Source organism: Zonotrichia albicollis, chromosome 26, assembly GCF_047830755.1.
Source record: "Zonotrichia albicollis isolate bZonAlb1 chromosome 26, bZonAlb1.hap1, whole genome shotgun sequence".
Classification (NCBI taxonomy): domain Eukaryota; kingdom Metazoa; phylum Chordata; class Aves; order Passeriformes; family Passerellidae; genus Zonotrichia; species Zonotrichia albicollis.
In genome coordinates, this window is record NC_133844.1 from 7012980 (window position 1) to 7031152 (window position 18173).

At 55.3% G+C, this 18173-nt stretch overlaps 2 protein-coding genes across 2 annotated transcripts; one reads left to right on the top strand and one right to left on the bottom strand.

Moving 5' to 3' along the window:
* Positions 1-1377: 1377 nt before the first annotated feature.
* PLEKHA2 (pleckstrin homology domain containing A2) lies at positions 1378-17342 on the top strand. Its single transcript, XM_074559292.1, has 12 exons — positions 1378-1552; positions 4689-4852; positions 5789-5845; positions 7177-7225; positions 7344-7441; positions 9983-10129; positions 12257-12391; positions 12483-12551; positions 12671-12741; positions 13124-13187; positions 13598-13675; positions 13779-17342. Exons 2-12 carry the CDS (start codon positions 4712-4714, stop codon positions 14109-14111), a joined length of 1242 nt encoding a protein of 413 aa, XP_074415393.1. The 5' UTR covers positions 1378-1552; positions 4689-4711; the 3' UTR covers positions 14112-17342.
* TM2D2 (TM2 domain containing 2) lies at positions 16161-18149 on the bottom strand. The gene is made up of 4 exons (XM_074559294.1): positions 17908-18149; positions 17749-17836; positions 17561-17676; positions 16161-17449 (listed from the first exon to the last, which is right to left on the bottom strand). The coding sequence occupies exons 1-4, from the start codon at positions 18090-18092 to the stop codon at positions 17236-17238; spliced, it is 603 nt and encodes a 200-aa protein (XP_074415395.1). The 5' UTR covers positions 18093-18149; the 3' UTR covers positions 16161-17235.
* Between the last annotated feature and the right edge of the window lie 24 nt (positions 18150-18173).

Below are 18173 nucleotides of genomic sequence, written 5' to 3' on the forward strand. Positions count from 1 at the left end.
CCCGGAGCGGAGCGGGGAGCATCCCACCGACCCCCGGCGGGCTGCTGGCCACGGCCCTGGCCGGGACAATGCTGCTGGGCTGGCTCTGAGCCCCGCCTGCTCCTGCTCTAGCCTAGGGACGGGCGGGGATGCTCCAAGGGAGGGTCACAGCACCGCCAGTCCAATAAACGCTGCAGTGAGAACCGCGTCCGCAGCCTCTGCTTGATGGGGAAAGCAAAACTGGGAGAGAATGGAACTGGTTTGGCTTCTGGTGGCACCCCGGAGGGCTTTGCTTTGCTTTTGCAGGGATTCCCTCCCCTGTGGTCTAACAGAGGCGTTTTTGGGCTGCTCTCTGCAACCTGAGGCTGTGCAGAGAGACATGGGGGAGATGTGACGGTGTTCACAGGGGTTCTTGGATGAGGATCTGACTCCATGTTTCCGAAGGCTTGATTTATTATTTTATGATATATATTCTATTAAAACTATACTAAAAGAATAGAAGAAAAAGTTCTCATCAGAAGGCTAGCTAAGAATAGAAAAAGAAAGAATGGTAACAAAAGCTTCTGTCTAGGACTCTCTGTCCGAGCCAGCTGCATGTGATTGGCCATTAATTAGAAACAACCACATGAGACCAATCACAGATGCACCTGTTGCATTCCACAGCAGCAGATAATCATTGTTTACATTTTGTCCCCGAGGCCTCTCAGCTTCTCAGGAAGAAAAAATTCCCAAGAAAAGGATTTTCATAAAAAGATGTCTGCGACGGTTTGGCTTCTGGTGCCACCCTGGAGGGGTGCGAGAGGAGCCTGGGTGTGAAAACCCTAAAGCAGTTTAGTGTTTGCAAAGGGAGGGATGGGGAGACAGGGAGGGCTCGGGAGCTCCGGGATGCCGGGGAAGGCAGCGGTGGGACTGGCGTGGCACGGACAGGGGCTGCGAGATCCCTGCGCTGCCTTGGTTTCGCTCCGAATCTTCCTCTGCACCAGGATGGGTTTCACCGCGCCGGGAGAAAGCGCATCGGGGCCAGACGGAGTTTCGGAGAGAAAGTGGGGCTCCCTCGGGGTGTTTCCTGCTCCCAAACCCACCCTGCAGCAGCTTCCCCAAGAGATGCCCTTGCAGGAATCGCCAAGGGGGCGGCTCATCTCTATCAGTGCCAGCCCAAGTGGTTTCGTGCCGAGTCTGGGGGGATCCACCGGGAATGGGGTGAATTCCCGGCCTGGGGGATGCAGAGGATCCACAACAGGGAGGGCACCGGGCTACCCCTCCCCTTCCCACCGGCTGAGCTCCCCGGGCCCGCGGGAGGGAGGCGGACAGACAGGCGGCGGTGGGACGGACAGACGGACACCGACCCCCCGCCCCGCGGAGCCGCCCCGCGCCCCGCACTCACATCCGGGGCCGGGTTTGCTAATGACAGACGTAATTAACCCGGAAAGAAGCGACGGCGGAGCCAGGGGCACACCCCCTCCGCCTCCCTCCTGGCTGTCCGTCCGTCCGTCCGTCTGTCTGTCCGTCCTCCTCCTCGCAGCGCCCGCCGCCCCCCGCCCGCCCGGGGCGCGCAGCCCAGGGACGCCGCGGGGTAAGTGACACCCGGGGGGACACGCGTGGCCTCAGAGCCGCCTCCAGAGACCCCACGGGCCGGGCTGGGAGCCTTCAATGTCCCATCCCCGCCCTCCCCGAGCCTCCCCGGGCTGGAGGGTCCGCGCCCCGCGGCTCCGGACAGCGCTGGTCCCCCTGTCCCTGTCCCTGCAGCTGCACCATCCGTGCCGGGGCTGGAGCGGAGCCCTCCCGGTGCCAGCGGCTCCATGGGGGCAGCGAGAGGGGCTCTGCCCCGTGGGAGCTCCGGGAGTGCTGCAGGACCATCCTCGCCCAAACTCTGTGGGGTTGGAGCCAAGCGTGTGGTGGGGATCATGGGTTTGGGGCTACTCTGTGTTCTCCCACTCCTTGTGGCTGACGAAGAGCTGTATGCAGCCTTCCTCCCGACAGGCTGATAGTTTCATGAAAGGCAAAGAGCTGCAATTAGTAGGAGCGAGTTGCTGGGTGTCTGTCTGTCGTGGATCGGGACGGACATCGCTCCTCGCGATGCCAGCGGCTCGATGGGGGCAGCGAGGGGGGCTCTGCCCTATGGGAGCTCCGGGGATGCTGCAGGACCATCCTCGCCCGAACTCTGTGGGGATGGAGGCTCGTGGAGGGGATTTGCAGCTACTCTGTGTGTGGCTGATGAAGAGCTGTATGTATGAAGAGCCTCCTCCCGACAGGCTGATGGTTTCATGAGGGCAAAGAGCTGCAATTAGTAGGAGCGAGTTGCTGGGTGTCTGTCTGTCGTGGGAGCTGCTCTGCGAGCGCAGGTGAGAGGAAGCGCTGCTGCAGCCCTGCGGGGCACCAGGCAGCTCCCAGTGCTCTGGAACGGAGGGAGGCTCATCCAGGTGTGAGAGAGGAGGAGGAGGAGGACGCTGTGGCTGCCCGCAGGTGCGCTGGGTGATGCGGAGGGAGGTGCCGAGGCGATGTGATGCTCCAAGTGCCGGCTCTCCCATGGCCTCGGGTTTTTCAGAGCAGGGCACAGGCAGCCGTGACCGTGCGGAGCATCCTGAGGTGCTTCCTGGAAAGTCTGGCTGGGTGGCTGCACACGAGGCCTCTGAGCCACCCCTGGGTGCTGCACAGACAGTGCCCTGCACCTCCTGCCTCTCCCTGGGGAGCACTTCCCTTTGGTTCAGGCTGACAAGGGGGTGGTTTTGCTGTAAATCTTCTTCTGTAGCCCAATTGCTTGCCACTGAGTCAGGAAAGAGGTGTCTTTTTGTGGTGGGATATTCTGATTTAAAAACTGGCAAGTCAGTTGCTTCAGAGGTAGGGGAGAGTGCTGGAAGCCTCTGATAGGCTTCACTGGGAAATTGAGAATTTTCTGACCCTCCTGGATCTCCTGAGCCACCCTTGGGTGCTGCACGGAGAGGCACCTCCTGCCTCTCCCTGGGGAGCACTTCCCTTTGGTTCAGGCTGACAAGGGGGTGGGTTTGCTGTAAATCTTCTCCTGCAGCCCAATTGCTTGTAATGCCATTCACTGAACCAGGAAAGGGGTGTCTTTTTTGATGGGATATCATGATTTAAAAAGCTGGCAAGTCAGTTGCTTCAGTGGTAAGAAAGAGTCCTGGAAGTCTCTGATAGGCTTCACTAGGAAATTGAGAATTTTCTGACCCTCCTGGATGTTCTTAGCACAGCTGGAGATGCTACTTTTATTATTTTCTTATGGAAAAGTGCAGTTCTGGGTGGCTCTAAAGAGACCATTTGTGTTCTGTGGGCAGTGAGGGGATAGGAACCTGGCTGACTTGGTGCAGAGTGTGGGGCAATCCCAATCTCCTCTGCCCACAGCTTTGGGCATCTCCAAGTGCAGCCTGAAGTCAGTGTGCACAGAAAGGATGAGTTTGTAATGCAGGATGGTGGTGGAGGGGACATGGAGACTCAGATGAGCCCATTGTAATGAAGGATGGTGCTGGGGGGACATGGAGACCCCAAGAAGTGTCCCATGGGGCTGGGGGTTTCTCTCTGTGCTGCCTGGGGCACATTCTGCTCCTTCCTCATCCATCCCCTAAGCAGAAATCACCAGACCTTTGCTGTCAGCACAAGGAAGGGTTTACGAGGTTTGCTCTGAACGTGTTGGTATGGTTGAAGGGATTGCCTTTCCATGTGCTTCCCCACCACAAAAATCACCCCACAAAAAAGCAGTGAGACTTGAAATGCCCACAGAAAGCTTTGTGCCAGGGCACTGTCGTTGGTTTAAAACAATCTCTCCCCTTGCAGCAGCATGGTCCCCATGATACCCATCTCTGAAATGGTGGTGGTAGCAGCAGGTTGAGTTGTTTTCTGCCTCCTCTACCTTTGCAGCTGCACCCCAGCTCTTGCACAACCCTCACCTCCCCGGGCCCCACTCCACTGCAGCTCAAAAATAGTATTTCCTCCTTTTGCTGCGCGAGTTCTTTTATTTGTGTAGCTCTGCTTCTGGCACCTGCGTGATCACCACTCACTCTCCTGCCAGACAAACCACACTGGGCTCACTCACATCCTTTGGGTAACGGCTGCTGTCATCCCTGCCCTCCACCCTGTGCCCTGGGCAGGGGGACACATCCTGCCCCCCTGAGCCCCTTGGTGCTGGTTCTGCTCCTCATGCAGGGCTGGAAGTGATGATGGTGGTCCTACAGCAGCTCAGGGGGTTTGAAGGATTCCTCCTGGATGGGAAGTGCTGGTTTTGCTCCCCATGCAGAGCTGGAAGTGATGATGATGATGTTCCCACTGCAGCCCAGGGGGTTTGAAGGATCCCTCCATGCCCCTGGCAGAGCTGGGGGCACAGCGTGGCCCTGCTGGGATGGGTCATTGTTTTCCCTGCTGACTCGACGTCCTGGCTGCAGGGATTTTCTGCTGGAGTTGCAGATTGTTCCCCGTTTCCTGGGAGTGTGCTCAGGCTCTCTCTCTCTTTGGGATTATTTCTCAGCACAGTTCTCAGGGATCTGGTGTCTCGTGGCACATCCTTTGTGGCTGCTCTGGCCTCGCTCATGGGGTTTGGTGGCTCTGGGGGCTGGGAGTGGTGGGTTGAGTGCTGTTCCTCCCATTTCCCTCCAGAGAGCTCAGCTGTGGCTGAGCAGCTGTGGAACACCTGGGACAGGTTGGGTGCCATGGATGTGAGGGCAGAGCACCCACCTGCCCCTGCCTGCCCCCATCCATCACAGGGTGATGCCAGAAGGAGCCCGGCATGCCGTACCTGGACCGACAGAACCGCATCTGTGGCTTCCTGGACATTGAGGAAAATGAGACCTGTGGCAAGTTTCTGCGGAGGTATTTCATCCTGGACACCCAGGCCAACCACCTCCTGTGGTACATGGACAATCCTCAGGTGGGCACGTCCCTAAAGCTGGCACTGAGTCTGTGGGCACATCCCTGCTGGGGAAGATGGAACAGGAAAGCCTTATCAATATGATTGCCTGGCAAAAGATTTTGAGCATATAGAAGCTATAAGCGAGATTGAAATGAAAGCAAGCTTTCAGATACCTCAGTTACTGAACAATGAGAAAATGCTGTGCCTGGCTGAAGGTAACCTCTTTTTGATGAAACAACACTCTCTGCTTGCAGACAATTCCAGAAGTCAGAGCAGACCCCACTAGCTTGGCAGAAGGGGCCCAAAGAGGAGTTTTTAGGGTTTAAAATATACCACAGTATGGTAATGTAATGATTCTTACAGGCTGTATGTAAATGCTGTAGGATTTGTATCTTGTACTAGATTGGTTAGTGAGAAGCAGAATATTCAACACAGAAGAAGATTTATTGTATTGTAATGGGAACTTTACTCTCTTACCCTTTTACTCCCTTACCCTCTCACCCTCTCTACCCCTCTCTTCTCTCAGGCCTGCTCTGAGCTGTGGCTGGCAGCTCCCAGCAGGGCCCTTTGCAATAAACCCCAAATTCCACCACCTGGCTGCAGAGATCTCTCATCTCCATCCATTCCAACCATCCTATCCCCTGACCTCCTACACGTCCCTCCCTGCAGCAGGCATCTCCCCCAGCTCTCCCCAGGCCCCTCCCTGCTGTCTCAGAGTCTCTCATGACCAGGCTCCAGCCCTTCTGTGACCTCTGTGGTTTCCAGGGCTGTCCCAAGGAGCACAGCAGGGCTGCTCCCTCTGCTGAGGGGTCTGGGCTGAAGCAGGTGCAGGACAGGGAAGTGGCTGAGGATGGCAGCTGCTGCCTGAGCCCAAGGGCACAAAGGACAGGCTGGGTTGCCCCTGCCACCTTCTCCCTGTCATTTACCTCCCACTGCTCCTCCTGTGTGTTGCAGAACCTGGCCATTGGAGCAGGTGCTGTGGGATCTCTGCAGCTGACCTATATCTCCAAGGTAACGTTGGGGTGGGGCACAGGCAAGGTGAGTGCTCCCTGTTTTCCCCTTATCCCTGTGCCATTCCCTGGACAGAGAATGGCTTGCCCTGGAAGCACCCGAGGCCAGCTCCTGGTCCATCTCCCTGGGATGGAGCTGAGCAGGGCTGTGGGAAGCAGCACAAAGAACCTGGAGTGGCACGGGACAGGGTGCAAGGCTGGGCTGCAGGAGGAAGAGGAACTGCTCTGCTGAGGAAGGACACAGGGGTGTGTGGGGACACTGTGGTGTCAGTGTGAGCTGGGCAATCAGCTGAGCAGCGCTTCAGGAGCACCCCTGTGCTCAGAGGGCAGTGCCCTGAAGGATGAGACCTTCCAAAGTCACCTGTGTGTCTCAAGGGGGTTCTCCAGTCTCCTTGGGAAGGCAGGAGCAGTGCAATAAGGCAGAGCTGTGGCTGTGTGTGGAGAGAGGAGCTGCCACCATCCTCCTCCTGCAAGTGGCCCCTCATCTGCTGGGGGCTGGTGGCTGCTTTATCCTGGAGCTGGATATAGCCTTGGACAGATCTTCCTGTTCCTGCTGAATCATGATTTATAAATTAAGCGCAGATGAAGCAATGCTGGGAGGCCGAGCCTTCCCCATTTTGGAGAGAGCCTCACAAATTACATAGGTTTTAGTTTAAATGGAAATTGCTGCAGGACAGCATTTGGTCACAAACTGTGGGGTTGGGTTCTGTCAGTGGCTGGAAGTACCAACAGTAAATACACCAGAAAAAGGGAGGTTTGCTTGAGAAAACATATTTAAAGCATTATGGACTGGCTTTGAAGGAGGAGGACTGTCAGAATAAATACTCCACGAATGTTGTTTGTGGAGCCTCAAGGAATATTATTCTTATATAAACGATTCCTACTCTTCAGGGAAAAACCACCACTATTTTCCCTCAATTCCCTTAATTGCTGATGAGAGGGACTGTGTTAATCCAGGAGAATGGAGGATGTTTTCAGGTCCTTTGAAAGCTTTCTGTCCTCTGCTGTGCAGCTCAGCCAGTGCCTGAGGGGATGCAGGGCATGAAAGTCCTGGCTCAGTGCTGACCTTCCCCTGGGAGCCAGCACCCTGTGCTGCTGCGTGTGCTGTGACACGGGCCAGTTCCCTCAGCTGCCACAGCTGTGCTGCAGCTCCAGCTGCCCCCATGTGTGTGGGGTCCTGTTTAGGGGTCCTGGCTGGGCTGGCAGAGCCCAGACAGGGAGTGGGATGAGTAGGTAGAAACTCCCAGCTTTTCTGCCCACCGTTAGCACGTGCTGTTATCTCTAATTTTTCTCCCTTCTCTGATTTTTTTTCCCTGATTTGCTCTGTCACAGGTTAGCATTGCCACCCCAAAACAGAAGCCCAAAACTCCGTTCTGCTTTGGTGAGTGAGGGGATCTCGGTGGGCTCAGTGGGGGGACAATCTCCCACAGGAATCTGCAGTGTGGGTGCCCCATGAACCCTTCTGAATCCTCCTCTCCTTGTCCTTCCCTCTCTGGCAGTCATCAACGCTCTCTCCCAGCGCTATTTCTTGCAAGCCAGTGACCAGAAGGACCTGCAGGACTGGGTGGAGGCGCTGAACAGGGCCAGTAAGATCACGGTGGGTTACTTCATGCTCCTCTCAATTGTTCCCTCCAGCATCCCCAGGGATCCTTATGGCTGAGGTTTATTTCTCTTCATTCACCCTCCCAGCGCAGCTGTGCCCCAGGAAGGTCCTGTGGGAGCCATCCAGGCCCTCCTCCTCCTTTTCCTCCTCCTCCTCTTGCTGCTGCTGGCTGGGATCTGGCCTCACTGTGCCTGTCAAAGGCTGGCTTTATTGTGCTTCAGTAACTTATTTATTCAGTTTTTATTCTCCCTGGAATGCCAGCTCTTGTGACGAGGCAGCGAATCACTGTGGGGCACATCCAGAGGGCTTCATCTGCCATCTCCTGTGCTGTGCTGCTGTGCTCACAGGGCCGTGAGCTGATGGGCACTGACCCGGTGCCTGCTGCTCCTGGCAGCGTGGGATGTGCCCTGCTCCCTCCTGGGCACCACCAGGGCATGGGCTGGCAGGAAAATGAGACCTAGATGGTTTCTGCCTGCATGTAGGGGGTCCCTGGGAAAGGGCTGGGGGCTTCTTCTGGGGGCTCACCTGCAGAGAGCAGTGGGGTATTGTAAATCAAAGGTGACTGTGAAAAAAGGGAGAGAATGATGCATCTGACTCCATCATCAGAAGGCTAATTAATTACTTTATTATACTGTACTATGTACTGTGATGGTGTTCGCAGGGGTTCTTGGATTGGGGAAGAGATGAGGATCTGACTCCGTGTTTCAGAAGGCTTGATTTATTGTTTTATGATATTTATAACATTAAAACTATACTAAAAGAATAGAAGAAAAGGTTTCTTCAGAAAGGTAGCTAAGAATAGAGTAGGAAAGAATGATAACAAAGGTTTGTGGCTCAGACTCTTTGTCCAAACCAGCTGTGATTGGCCATTAATTAGAAACAACCACATGAGACCAATCACAGATCCTCCTGTTGCATCCCACCGCAGCAGATAACCAATGTTTACATTTTGTTTCTGAGGCCTCTGAGCTTCTCAGGAGGAAAAATCCTAAAGAAAGGATTTTCCATAAAAGATGTCTGCGACACTGTACATTGTGTCCAAACTGAATCTGCCCTGCACTCGCTCACGACTGTTCACACTGCACTCATCTCTGATTCTCCCATGACAGTCCCACACACACCTGGCCCTGACAGGCCAAGGGAACAAAACATCCTCACTTTGGGTAACCAATCTCCATATTGCATTCTACTTTAGCACAGCAAGCAAGATAAGAATTGTATTTTCCTTCCCTGCTTGTCTCACAGTTCCTCTCTGTTCAGAGGGCCTGTGAATACCACAGAGGGCCAATGCATAATGTGAGCAGTTTTATTAGGTCATGCACTGACGCGTGCTGTTTATGGTGTGTGAACTAAATGTGAGGAAAAGTAATGTAAACAGTTTGATTGGGGCTTACCCATGGGTTTTTTCTTTAAAATCCCTGGAGTGCCATGGTGTAGTCTCTGTGGGAAACTCATCTGCAAGATCAGGCCTAGCTTGTATTTTCTTTCTTTGTCTGCAAATACATTAAGTGTGACAACCTTTGCAGCTGCCACACTGCTCTGGCTCGTGCCTTCTCTTTTTTGGCCACAGAATCCATCTCCAGAGCTGTAGCCAGATTCTCCCTGGGCTCTATGTCTGGCTGTACTGTCAGCAGCATCCTCCAGGGTCGCTGCCTCTGGGGCAGGAGAATTCTGACAGGAGAATAACGAGATGCATCTTCTGCTTCTGCAAGCAGCCGTGGTGCTTTCCATGGCCTGATTTTGGCCAGCCCTTCCCCACCCTGGCTGTGTCCCAGCTGGCCAACCGGCTCGTCCAGCCCTTCAGGGAGGAGCTGTCCCTGCCTGGCTGGCAAATCCAGGGATGTGGTGCTGCTGTCACCCTGCCCTGCTCGGGGGGAAGGCACTGCGGGGTGGCATTAGGGCAGCTGAAGTGCAGGGATGGGAAGGGAAGCTGGTTTTCATTGCTTTTTACTAAATTGCATTTTTTTCATTCCTTTTATTAAACTTACATGGAAAATGCCTTTTCTAGGTGCCAAGGGAAGGAGAGGGGAGGATGGCAGTGTGGGAGCTGTGTTGGTGCAGCCCAGCCTCGGCCCAGGGGTGTGGGGCCAGCTCTGGGGTCACAGCAATGCCTGGCTCAGCCTCATTAGCCAGCCCCAGCTCCTCATTAAGCCTGGCTGTAAATGGAGCGGGGACAATTAAAGGAGCACAAGTGTCCCACAAACTCACTGAGCTGCAGAGGCGAATCCCAGGCATCTGTGAAGGGATGCTTTAATCACTGAGCTCCTCTCATCTCTCCTCTGGGTGGCTCCTGCTGCCCAGGGGGGTTCCACACCCTCCCTAACTGGGGTGCTGGGTCAGGAGCTGTTTTCTGAAGGGATGTGGCTGCATTGGGCAGAGATGGGGTGCCCAGCACTGTCACCCTGTGCCCAGGGGGTTCCACACCCTGGGTGCTGGGTCAGGAGTTGTTTTCTGAAGGGATGTGGCTGCATTGGGCAGAGATGGGGTGCCCAACACGGTCATCCTATGCCCCTCATCCCTTCCTTTCTCCCACAGGTGCCAAAGGGTGGCAGCGTCCCGCCGGCCACAGAGATCACAAAGCCTCCAGTGGTGCCCCAGGCCCAGGAGAGGAAGCCTCAGGTGGCCTACAAAACTGAGATTGTAGGGGGGGTGGTGGTCCACACGCCCATCTCCATCAACCAGGTGAGCTGGTGTGCACTTTCATTCCTGGAAACAGTGTGCTGCAAAGCCTTTCCTCTGCAGGTATGAATGGCTGCTCTGAGCACCCTGAATCCCTCTGCTTTTTCTCAGTCTGAAATGTGATGAGATGAGGGGGTGTGAGGAGGAAGAGAAGGTCATGAATCTGCTCAGCTTCCTGGCCATCACCACCCGCCCACGTGTCTTGGGTGCAAATCCTCTTTATGTACCCAGGGCCTGGTGTCTCCACCACAGCAGCCACAGGGACTGTCCCAGGGCTGGTGGCACCTCTTGCTGTGGCTCTGCATCCCTTCCCTGGCACGCAGCTGGGCGTGCACGTGGCCATCAGCATCTCCCATACTTGGGCACTTGTCCAGCTCTGGGTCTCACTTCAGCTCTTATCAGTGGCAGCACTAAAAATAGAGAGGAGAATTAGATCATTGCTGCAGTTTCTGCTGGCAGATGCTTTTAACACTTCCCTGACCACAGGGTTCAGCAGGAGGTGTACAGAGGGTTGTGGGGTACAGAGGGGTTTTTTGGAGGTGGTGCATTGCGATGGTGTTCACAGGTTCAGTTTGAGGGAAGAGAGGAGGATTTGACTCCATGTTTCAGAAGGCTTGATTTATTATTTTATGATATATATTACATTAAAACTATACTAAAAGAATAGAAGAAAGGGTTCTCCTCAGAAGGCTGGCTAAGCTAAGAATAGAAAGGAATGAAAACAAAGTTTGTGGCTCAGACTCTCTGTCCGAGCCAGCTGGGCTGTGATTGTCCATTAATTACAAACATCCTCATGATGCACCTGTTGCATTCCACAGCACCAGACAATCATTTTTTACATTTTGTTTCTGAGGCCTCTCAGCTTCTCAGGAGGAAAAAAACCTAAGGAAAGGATTTTTATGAAAAGATGTCTGTGACAGTGCATCAGCTGCCACAATATTTCTGTGCTCTTGCTGCTTCCCCACCGTGTGAAATGGCCATTCCCCTGCTGCAGCTTCCTGGGTGTGTCTGTGGTTTCCTGGCTGCAGGGGGGAGTCCCACGCTCAGGAGCATCACCCCAGCCCCGGGGTGTGTGACACTCCTGGCTGCAAGAGTGTCCCCACTCTGGGGAATTGTCCCGACCTCTGCTCTGGATACCCCCTGTGCAATGCCCAGCAGAGCTGGGTGTGGGTGGCATTCCCATCGAGGTGCTCCAGCTCTCTGCAGGGCTGGGCAGCACTTTGAGGCCAGACAAGAAGCTGCTGCTGTGTCCAAAAAGCAGCTGAGGAAGGTGCTGGGCGGGCAGGTTCACCCAAACCACAGTCCCTGCTGTGAGGCCATATAAGGCTGGCAGTGGCTGCCATGGCAATGCTCAAACCTCAGCCCAGGGAGGAAGGGCTCTGAGGGGTGGGGAAGAAGCTGAGTGCAGAAGAGGGTTCATTTCAGCCATCCTCTGTGCTGCTGGGGGGAAGGGAGGGTGCTGCTGGGGTGGGTCTGACCTTTGGGGTGCACTGGGACCCCAGTGCTGCTGGGGTGGGTCTGACCTTTGGGGTGCACTGGGATGTGCTCAGGAGAGCCAGGGCTGGGTGCTGGGCGTGTGGTCGTGACCACAGCCGCTCTGTGCTCACTGCACTTGGGAAGGACAGCTTCCTTTTCTGAACTCCTAACACCCAAGTGTCCTTGGGAGAACTTACCTCTGAAAATGAGAATCAGAGACTTAATGGCTTTTCTGAGCAATTTATTCTCATGGTATACTGCCTTCTCCTGTTGGAAAGCATTCCTTTCCAACTTGTGTTTGTCTGGTGGTTCTTGTTCTCCTCATACCTTCAGTGGTGCAGCTGAGTCACCTCTGAGCCAGGCAGGTGGGCTCTGTTAACTCCCCTGCTGCAGGGGATTGCCTTCAGCCCTCTAATTGCTTCTCTGCAGCCCTTCTCATTTCTTTTTTTTTAACACATGGTTGCAGAAGTGGGAATAGCACCAGGGAGCTGCACACAATGACAGAACATCACTCTGGGCTCATTCTCTGCCCCGTGTTCAGCACTGCCACAAGCCCTTGGCTCACACATTTCACTCAGGGCTTGTGTCAGATGGCTTTTCCCTGGCTGTCCTGGGTGCCTCCCTGCTGATGGTGGCTGTGATCTCTCTCTGCAGGACGGGGAGGGCAGCGAGGTGGGCACACACCCTCTGCTGCGGCGCTCACAGAGCTACATCCCCCCCTCGGCCACCAAGCCCCCAGCTGGGCCAGCCCCGCTCAAGAGTGGCTTCTGTGTCAAGCAGGGCAATGTGGTGAGTGCCAGGCATGGGCTGGGGCTGCTCTGGCTGCAGGACATTCACAGAGAGGGGCAGGCTGAGCACTCAATCTCCTGCTCTTTTCCAGAGGAAGAGCTGGAAGCGGCGGTACTTTGTTCTGGATGAGTTTTCCATCAGTTACTACAAGTGTGAGCAGGTGAGCAGCTTCCCCAGGACCCCAGCAGGGCTCTGGCACCTCCTCCTCCTCCTCTGGGGGAGGCACATGCCAGCTCTGGGGCCAGCCAAGCCCAGCACTGTCTCCTCTCACCTCTGCAGGACAAGGAGCCTTTGCGTTCGATTCTCTTGAAAGATGTTTGCAAGACCCACGAGTGCCTGGTCAAGTCTGGGTAATGCTCCCACCTCTGTTTCTCTGCCCTGCCAGAGGGAGCTTGGGCTGCTCCAGCTGCTTGTGTGGGGTATTTTCAGGGTCCCCTGTCTGAGGAGGCAGGAAATGAATCTGATTCCATGTTCTTAAAAGGCTAATTTATTATTCTATTCCATTCTGTTCCATTCTAATTACATTCTATTCCATTCTATTCTGCTATACTAAAACTAAACTAAAGAATAGAGAAAGGATACTTACAGAAGGCTAAAAAGATCCCAATGAGATCCAAGGTTTGCCTTCAATATGTTCCTCCCTGGCACATTCCAGAGATGAAGATAAATACAGGGATTTTTCTATCCACGATGGCTGCTGGGGTGTGACTGTCTCTTTCTCACTGTTTCTAGTGACCTCCTGATGCGAGACAACCTTTTTGAAATCATAACGAGCTCCAGGACCTTTTACATCCAGGTGAGCAGCTGAAGCCAGGTTAATTTTTGGGGCAGAAAGTTCAGCTCTCAAGAAATGAGTGAACACAAGCAGATGGGGTTGTAACACATGAGTATGAGGGAGAACTGTGGGGGATTCTGTTCTCCCTTTGGATTATTTATATTAGAGGCTGTTTGTGGGAAATCATAATGAGCTCCAGGACCTTTTACATCCAGGTGAGCAGCTGACACCGGGATAATTTTGCGGCAGAAAGTTCAGTCCTTCACCAGTGAACATGAGCAGATGGGGCTGTTACACACGTGCGTGAGGGAGAATTGTGGCGGATTTTCTTCTCCTCTGGGATTATTTATAATAGAAGCTGTTTGTGGGAGCAGAGTGAACTTTGGCAATGCCAGGACAGTTGACCCTCACTGGGGCTGCTGTGTTTGCAGGCAGACAGCCCTGAGGAGATGCACAGCTGGATCCGGGCAATCACAGCCGCCGTGCAGGCCCTGAAAACGCGCCCCAGGGTAGGTGACAGACTTTCAATTTCACATCTACTGTCAAACGGAGATTACGCCAACATGCAAGATATTTATTTAGTGGATTAATAAATGAATCCTGTCCCTGCAGGAGATGTCCTTTATGAGATCCACCTCCGTGGCCAGGCCCGGCGGCTCCTCGGGCCCCTCACAGCCGCGGCCTTCGGCGGAGGAGCGGCGATCCTCCTGCAGGGCGCCCTCCACGAGCTCCTGGCAGCCCTGGACGCCGGTGCCGCGGGCCGAGGGGCAGCAGCCGGGGCTGGGGGTGCTGCCAGCCCCGCTCAGGGACTCCTCGGTGCTGCTGATGGAACGCCAGGCCGGGCCCAGCACGCGCCTGAGGCACCGCTCCGAGCCGCAGCCCCTCAAGGAGAAACCGTTCGCCTTCGACCTGGACGATGAAAGCATCCGGACCTCTGATGTCTGAGCAGCGACCAAGCCTCCCTTCTTGGAGGTCTGTTTGGGGCACACAAAGTGCTCCCTTCCCACCAGCACAGCCCTTCCCTGCCATGCAGGATCTGTCTGCACCCACGTCCTGGTGCCCTGCTCTGCAGGGCTCAGGGTCCCTGGCTGCTCCTGCCCAGGCCTGGCCCTGGTGGTTCCATGTTTGGAAGGTGCTTCTGGTGCTCGTTGTGCAGGGCAGGAGATGCTGGGGACCTGTATGAGGGGACATCTTCTGCAGTTGCATTGTTTCCCCCACAAACCGGGTCTGGAGGAAGTGGCAGGAGGTTTTGAAGGCATGACACGGGGAGTGTGGCCTTTCTTGTGTTTGTAAAATGTTTCTCTCCCCTTTTCTGCTGCTCAGATTCCCCAGGACAGAGCTGGGAGCCACCAGCTTGCAGCTGCCCACACAGGGGAATCACTGCAGCTTCCCCTCACAGTGACTTCTTCCCTCAGAGACTGGATCTTCCCACTGCCCACACAAGGGTTTATCAGCAATCTGCTGGCTTTTAATTATGTCTTTTTATACCTGTGGCTGCTGTTGAACCCCAGCCTGGGCAGGTGCTCAACCCCTCCAAAGGCTTTTGGTACTTGCTGAGCATGAGCCAGGGCAGGCAGCTGGAGCAACAGTGGCTCCCAGGTGGGAGCATCCTCAGGTGTGATGTTGGTTTTGCACTACACACACCTGGGCACAGGTAGCTGTGCCAGATGGTGAAGGGCTTTTGGTAAAAAGCAATGAAAAGCAGCCCTGATGGAGCTGGGCAGACTTGTCTGGCCAACTCCCCCACAGCCTGCCCGAGATGGAAAGCAGCAGGAGTTTCTAGAGCAATGTGAATTGTCATTTCCATAACCAAATGAGCTCCTGTAGGTGTGATAAATAGTGTGTAGAAAATCCTTGGCTGAGATCTGATACCTTCACCCCACGAGTGTGTGCAATCCCCACGTGCCAAGCGAGAACTCAGCTCCCCTTTCACTTCCCCGGCTGTGACACGTCCTCTGCTCTGCTGCTCAGCCCAGTGTGTTCCCCAGGAGCAGAACATCTGCTTTGTGCCAGCCCTTTTGGGGCCTCCAGCTGTTTGACAGCTGTGCCTGAGCCTTGATTAGCCTGACTGACCTCAATGTGATGCCAGTTGTACCTTCCTGCCTCGGTCCCCGTGGGGCTGCTGTGGGATGGGCACAGCACAGGTGCCTCCCTGCTGCTGGGGGAGGCAGGAATGGGTCCCCCAAGTTCAGGGGGAAGAGAATCCCAAAGGGGATTGTGTGCTGAAGAACACAGACACCATGAAAATGGGTGGGAATCAATGCAAACGGTACAGGGGTGAGTGTTAATGTTATTTAATTGTAGCTACCTAAATCCTGCTGTTCCTTTTTCTGCTCCTTTTTGCTTTATTTGCACTAGTGTTTGAAACGTTCATTTTTTTAGGCTGACTTGCTGTTTGGCTCCTAACACTGTTTCAAGAATGTTTTAGTAGTTTGGCAAGCCCATCCATCAGAGTTGCAGTGTTCTGATCTCAGTTTTGGAGAGCAGGGAATGCAGAGGGACAATGGAACCACAGACTCCTGAGTATTCCTGGTGCTTGATAATTGCACAGTTTCCTCAGGCCTGGGAAGGTAAAGCAGAGGCTTGTTGCACAATTAAGGTAATTATCCAGGAGCAGAAACTACCAGCAATATTGCAACATTCCTCTTGCTGGTTCCCACCCTCCTGCATCCCCAGGACATCAAAGAGGCTGAAGATGAGGTTCAAACAAGTGTGGAGCTCAGCTGGGCTCCAGAGCTGTCCAGAGCACAGGTGGTGTTGGGAGAGAGGGATTTCCCTCCTGTTCCAGAGGGCTGGGTGGGTGCAGCCAGACCTCGATGGAGCTTTGTTATTTTAAAGCAAACTGGTTTCCCCTCAGCTCTGTGTTTGCTCCTGGTATCGCCTCAGAGCTGCTCCCTCCTGAATCTTGTGCTGTGGGGCTTTATTGGGGTGCCTTGTGGGGGGCAGAGTGGGTTTGCTATTCCCACGTGGTTCCAGATGTTTTTGGAAGTGCTGGCTGAGGATTCCAAGTGCTCTTAGGGCTGGGGCTCCCTGCCTCCCACCCCTCGCCTGTACATGCTGCAATGCCCTTTCTCCCCTGTTTTTAAATAAAGAAGGAAATCCCAGTTATGTCCATTTGCACTGTGTGTTTTGGGTCATGCTGTCCCCACCAGGGAGGGAGCAGTGCATGGTAAGGGCAGGGACATCACAATTCCTTCTGAACCAAGGTCCCAAATGTTCCTTGGGGAGGAGGGAAGCTGCTGGACCAAGGTCTTGCTGTGAGCTGGCAGTGGGGGGTTGGAGACAAGACACAGGAGCTGTTAATGATAATGGGCTTTTTGCATGTTATTTTTTATTTTGTTTTACTTTCTGGTTCACTGCAGAACTCTTTCCCCTCCATGGACTTTCCAGCCCTGTTGTTCTGCTGAGAAATGGCATTTTCAGGACAAAGCTGTCCCCTGCCCCCCACAGTTGAAGCTGCCAAACTCTGTTTTTGCTGTTTTATCTCAAACATGACTGGACATTTGCATACACAGATTTTGTGTCTGGCTCTGGCTGGGACTTGTTGCAGCTTCCTTTTCCCATTTTATTCAGCTTGCTAAGTTTTTAACCTGCAGCTGGTGGGGCTTCCTCTTTCGGGTGTGAGGTTCTTGCACCCTTTGTGTGCTGCAGGTGCCCTGTGCTGGGGCTGGAGCACCCAAAGGGTGCCTGGCACAAAACAGGAGCTGCAAAATGGCACCTCTGCTCCCAGGTGGCCCATGACCCCATGGCCTTCATCTCTGTGTGGCTGTGATCTACTAATCCCCAAAGTACGTGCAGTCAGCTTCTTCCAGATTTTATTGTTTGTTTGTTTGACCCCCCTGTGTTTGCAAGCTCTGATTTCTGAAGCTGTCACTATTTGCAGTGGGAAGGCAGATTATTTTAAACAAGCAAAATATATCCTGAACAACTTTGTGTCCAAAGTTGGTACAGAGTCATTATCAAGAGTAACTGTGCACCCTGAGTTCTGTAAGTCCAGTTTGTGCCAGGCTGGTGCTGGGAGCGGGCAGAGGCACCCAGGGGCTGCAGCTGGAGCCAGCCCTGCCTCTCCTCAGTACACCGTGCACCAGTTGCTGCCATCACTGGGCATCAGCCCCCCGGTGATGAGCAGAATCAGATCCACAAACCACCAGATGCCCAGACCCCCGAGGGTCAGCAGCTTCCCCACGGCGGTGCCGGTGTGGCCCAGGCAGAACCGATCCACGCCGAAGCAGCCCAGGAAGAAGGAGTAGAGCAGCGTGGTGATGAAGTAGTGTCCGGTGTACCTGCGAGAGAAGATGTGGCGGGGTCAGCGGGTGTCAGCGCTCCCCGCCGGACCAGCCGTGCTCCCGGGGGAGCTCGGTCCGGTGGTGCAGGGGGGACCGGGACTCTCCTACTTGACGCAGGGCCGGCTGCCCCGCAGGAAGCTCCGCGGCTCGGCGCACTCGATGCCGTCCAGCGCCCGGCACAGCACTCGCGTGTGATCCACATCGCCGTGGGCCTGGCCGCCGAACTGCGGCGGGGGCAGCGCTCAGCGCTCACCGGGGCCCGGGGGGCACCGGGGCCGCCCCCGCCCCGCCCTCACCTTCACGCAGCCGTGGCCCAGCTCCTGCTGTGCCGTGGCGTTCCCGCCGTGATCCACCGGCTCATCGCACTCCACGAACTCATCGGGGCTGCGGGGAAGGAGCGGCTGGTGAGGGAGGCGGGGAGGCCGCGCTCCCCCGCGCCCCGGCCCGGCGCTCACAGGTAGGTGCAGAGGACGAGCGGCGCCCGGGGATCGTAAGCCCAGGCGGAGGCGGGCGGCCCCGGCGGCAGCTCCCGGGGCTCGGTGTCGTTGCCCGGGAGGCCGCGGCCGTGCAGCAGCAGCAGGTTCCCGAGCAGGAGCGCGGCCTGCCCGCAGAGCAGCGCGTACCCCACGGGCGGCGCCATAGCGGCACCGCCGCGCCGCTCGGCCTCGGGCAGCACACCCGCAGCCAATGGGCGCCCTCTGCCGCACCCCCCGGCCGCCTG

Coding starts and splice junctions, on each gene's coding strand:
- PLEKHA2 (XM_074559292.1), top strand. CDS start 4,712: ATGCCGTACCTGGACCGACAGAACCGCATCTGTGGCTTCCTGGACATT. Junction 4,853..5,788: donor GGTACATGGACAATCCTCAG/GTGGGCACGTCC, acceptor TGTGTGTTGCAG/AACCTGGCCATTGGAGCAGG. Junction 5,846..7,176: donor AGCTGACCTATATCTCCAAG/GTAACGTTGGGG, acceptor GCTCTGTCACAG/GTTAGCATTGCCACCCCAAA.
- TM2D2 (XM_074559294.1), bottom strand. CDS start 18,092: ATGGCGCCGCCCGTGGGGTACGCGCTGCTCTGCGGGCAGGCCGCGCTC. Junction 17,677..17,748: donor TGGGCCACGGCTGCGTGAAG/GTGAGGGCGGGG, acceptor CCCCCGCCGCAG/TTCGGCGGCCAGGCCCACGG. Junction 17,450..17,560: donor GGCAGCCGGCCCTGCGTCAA/GTAGGAGAGTCC, acceptor CTTCTCTCGCAG/GTACACCGGACACTACTTCA.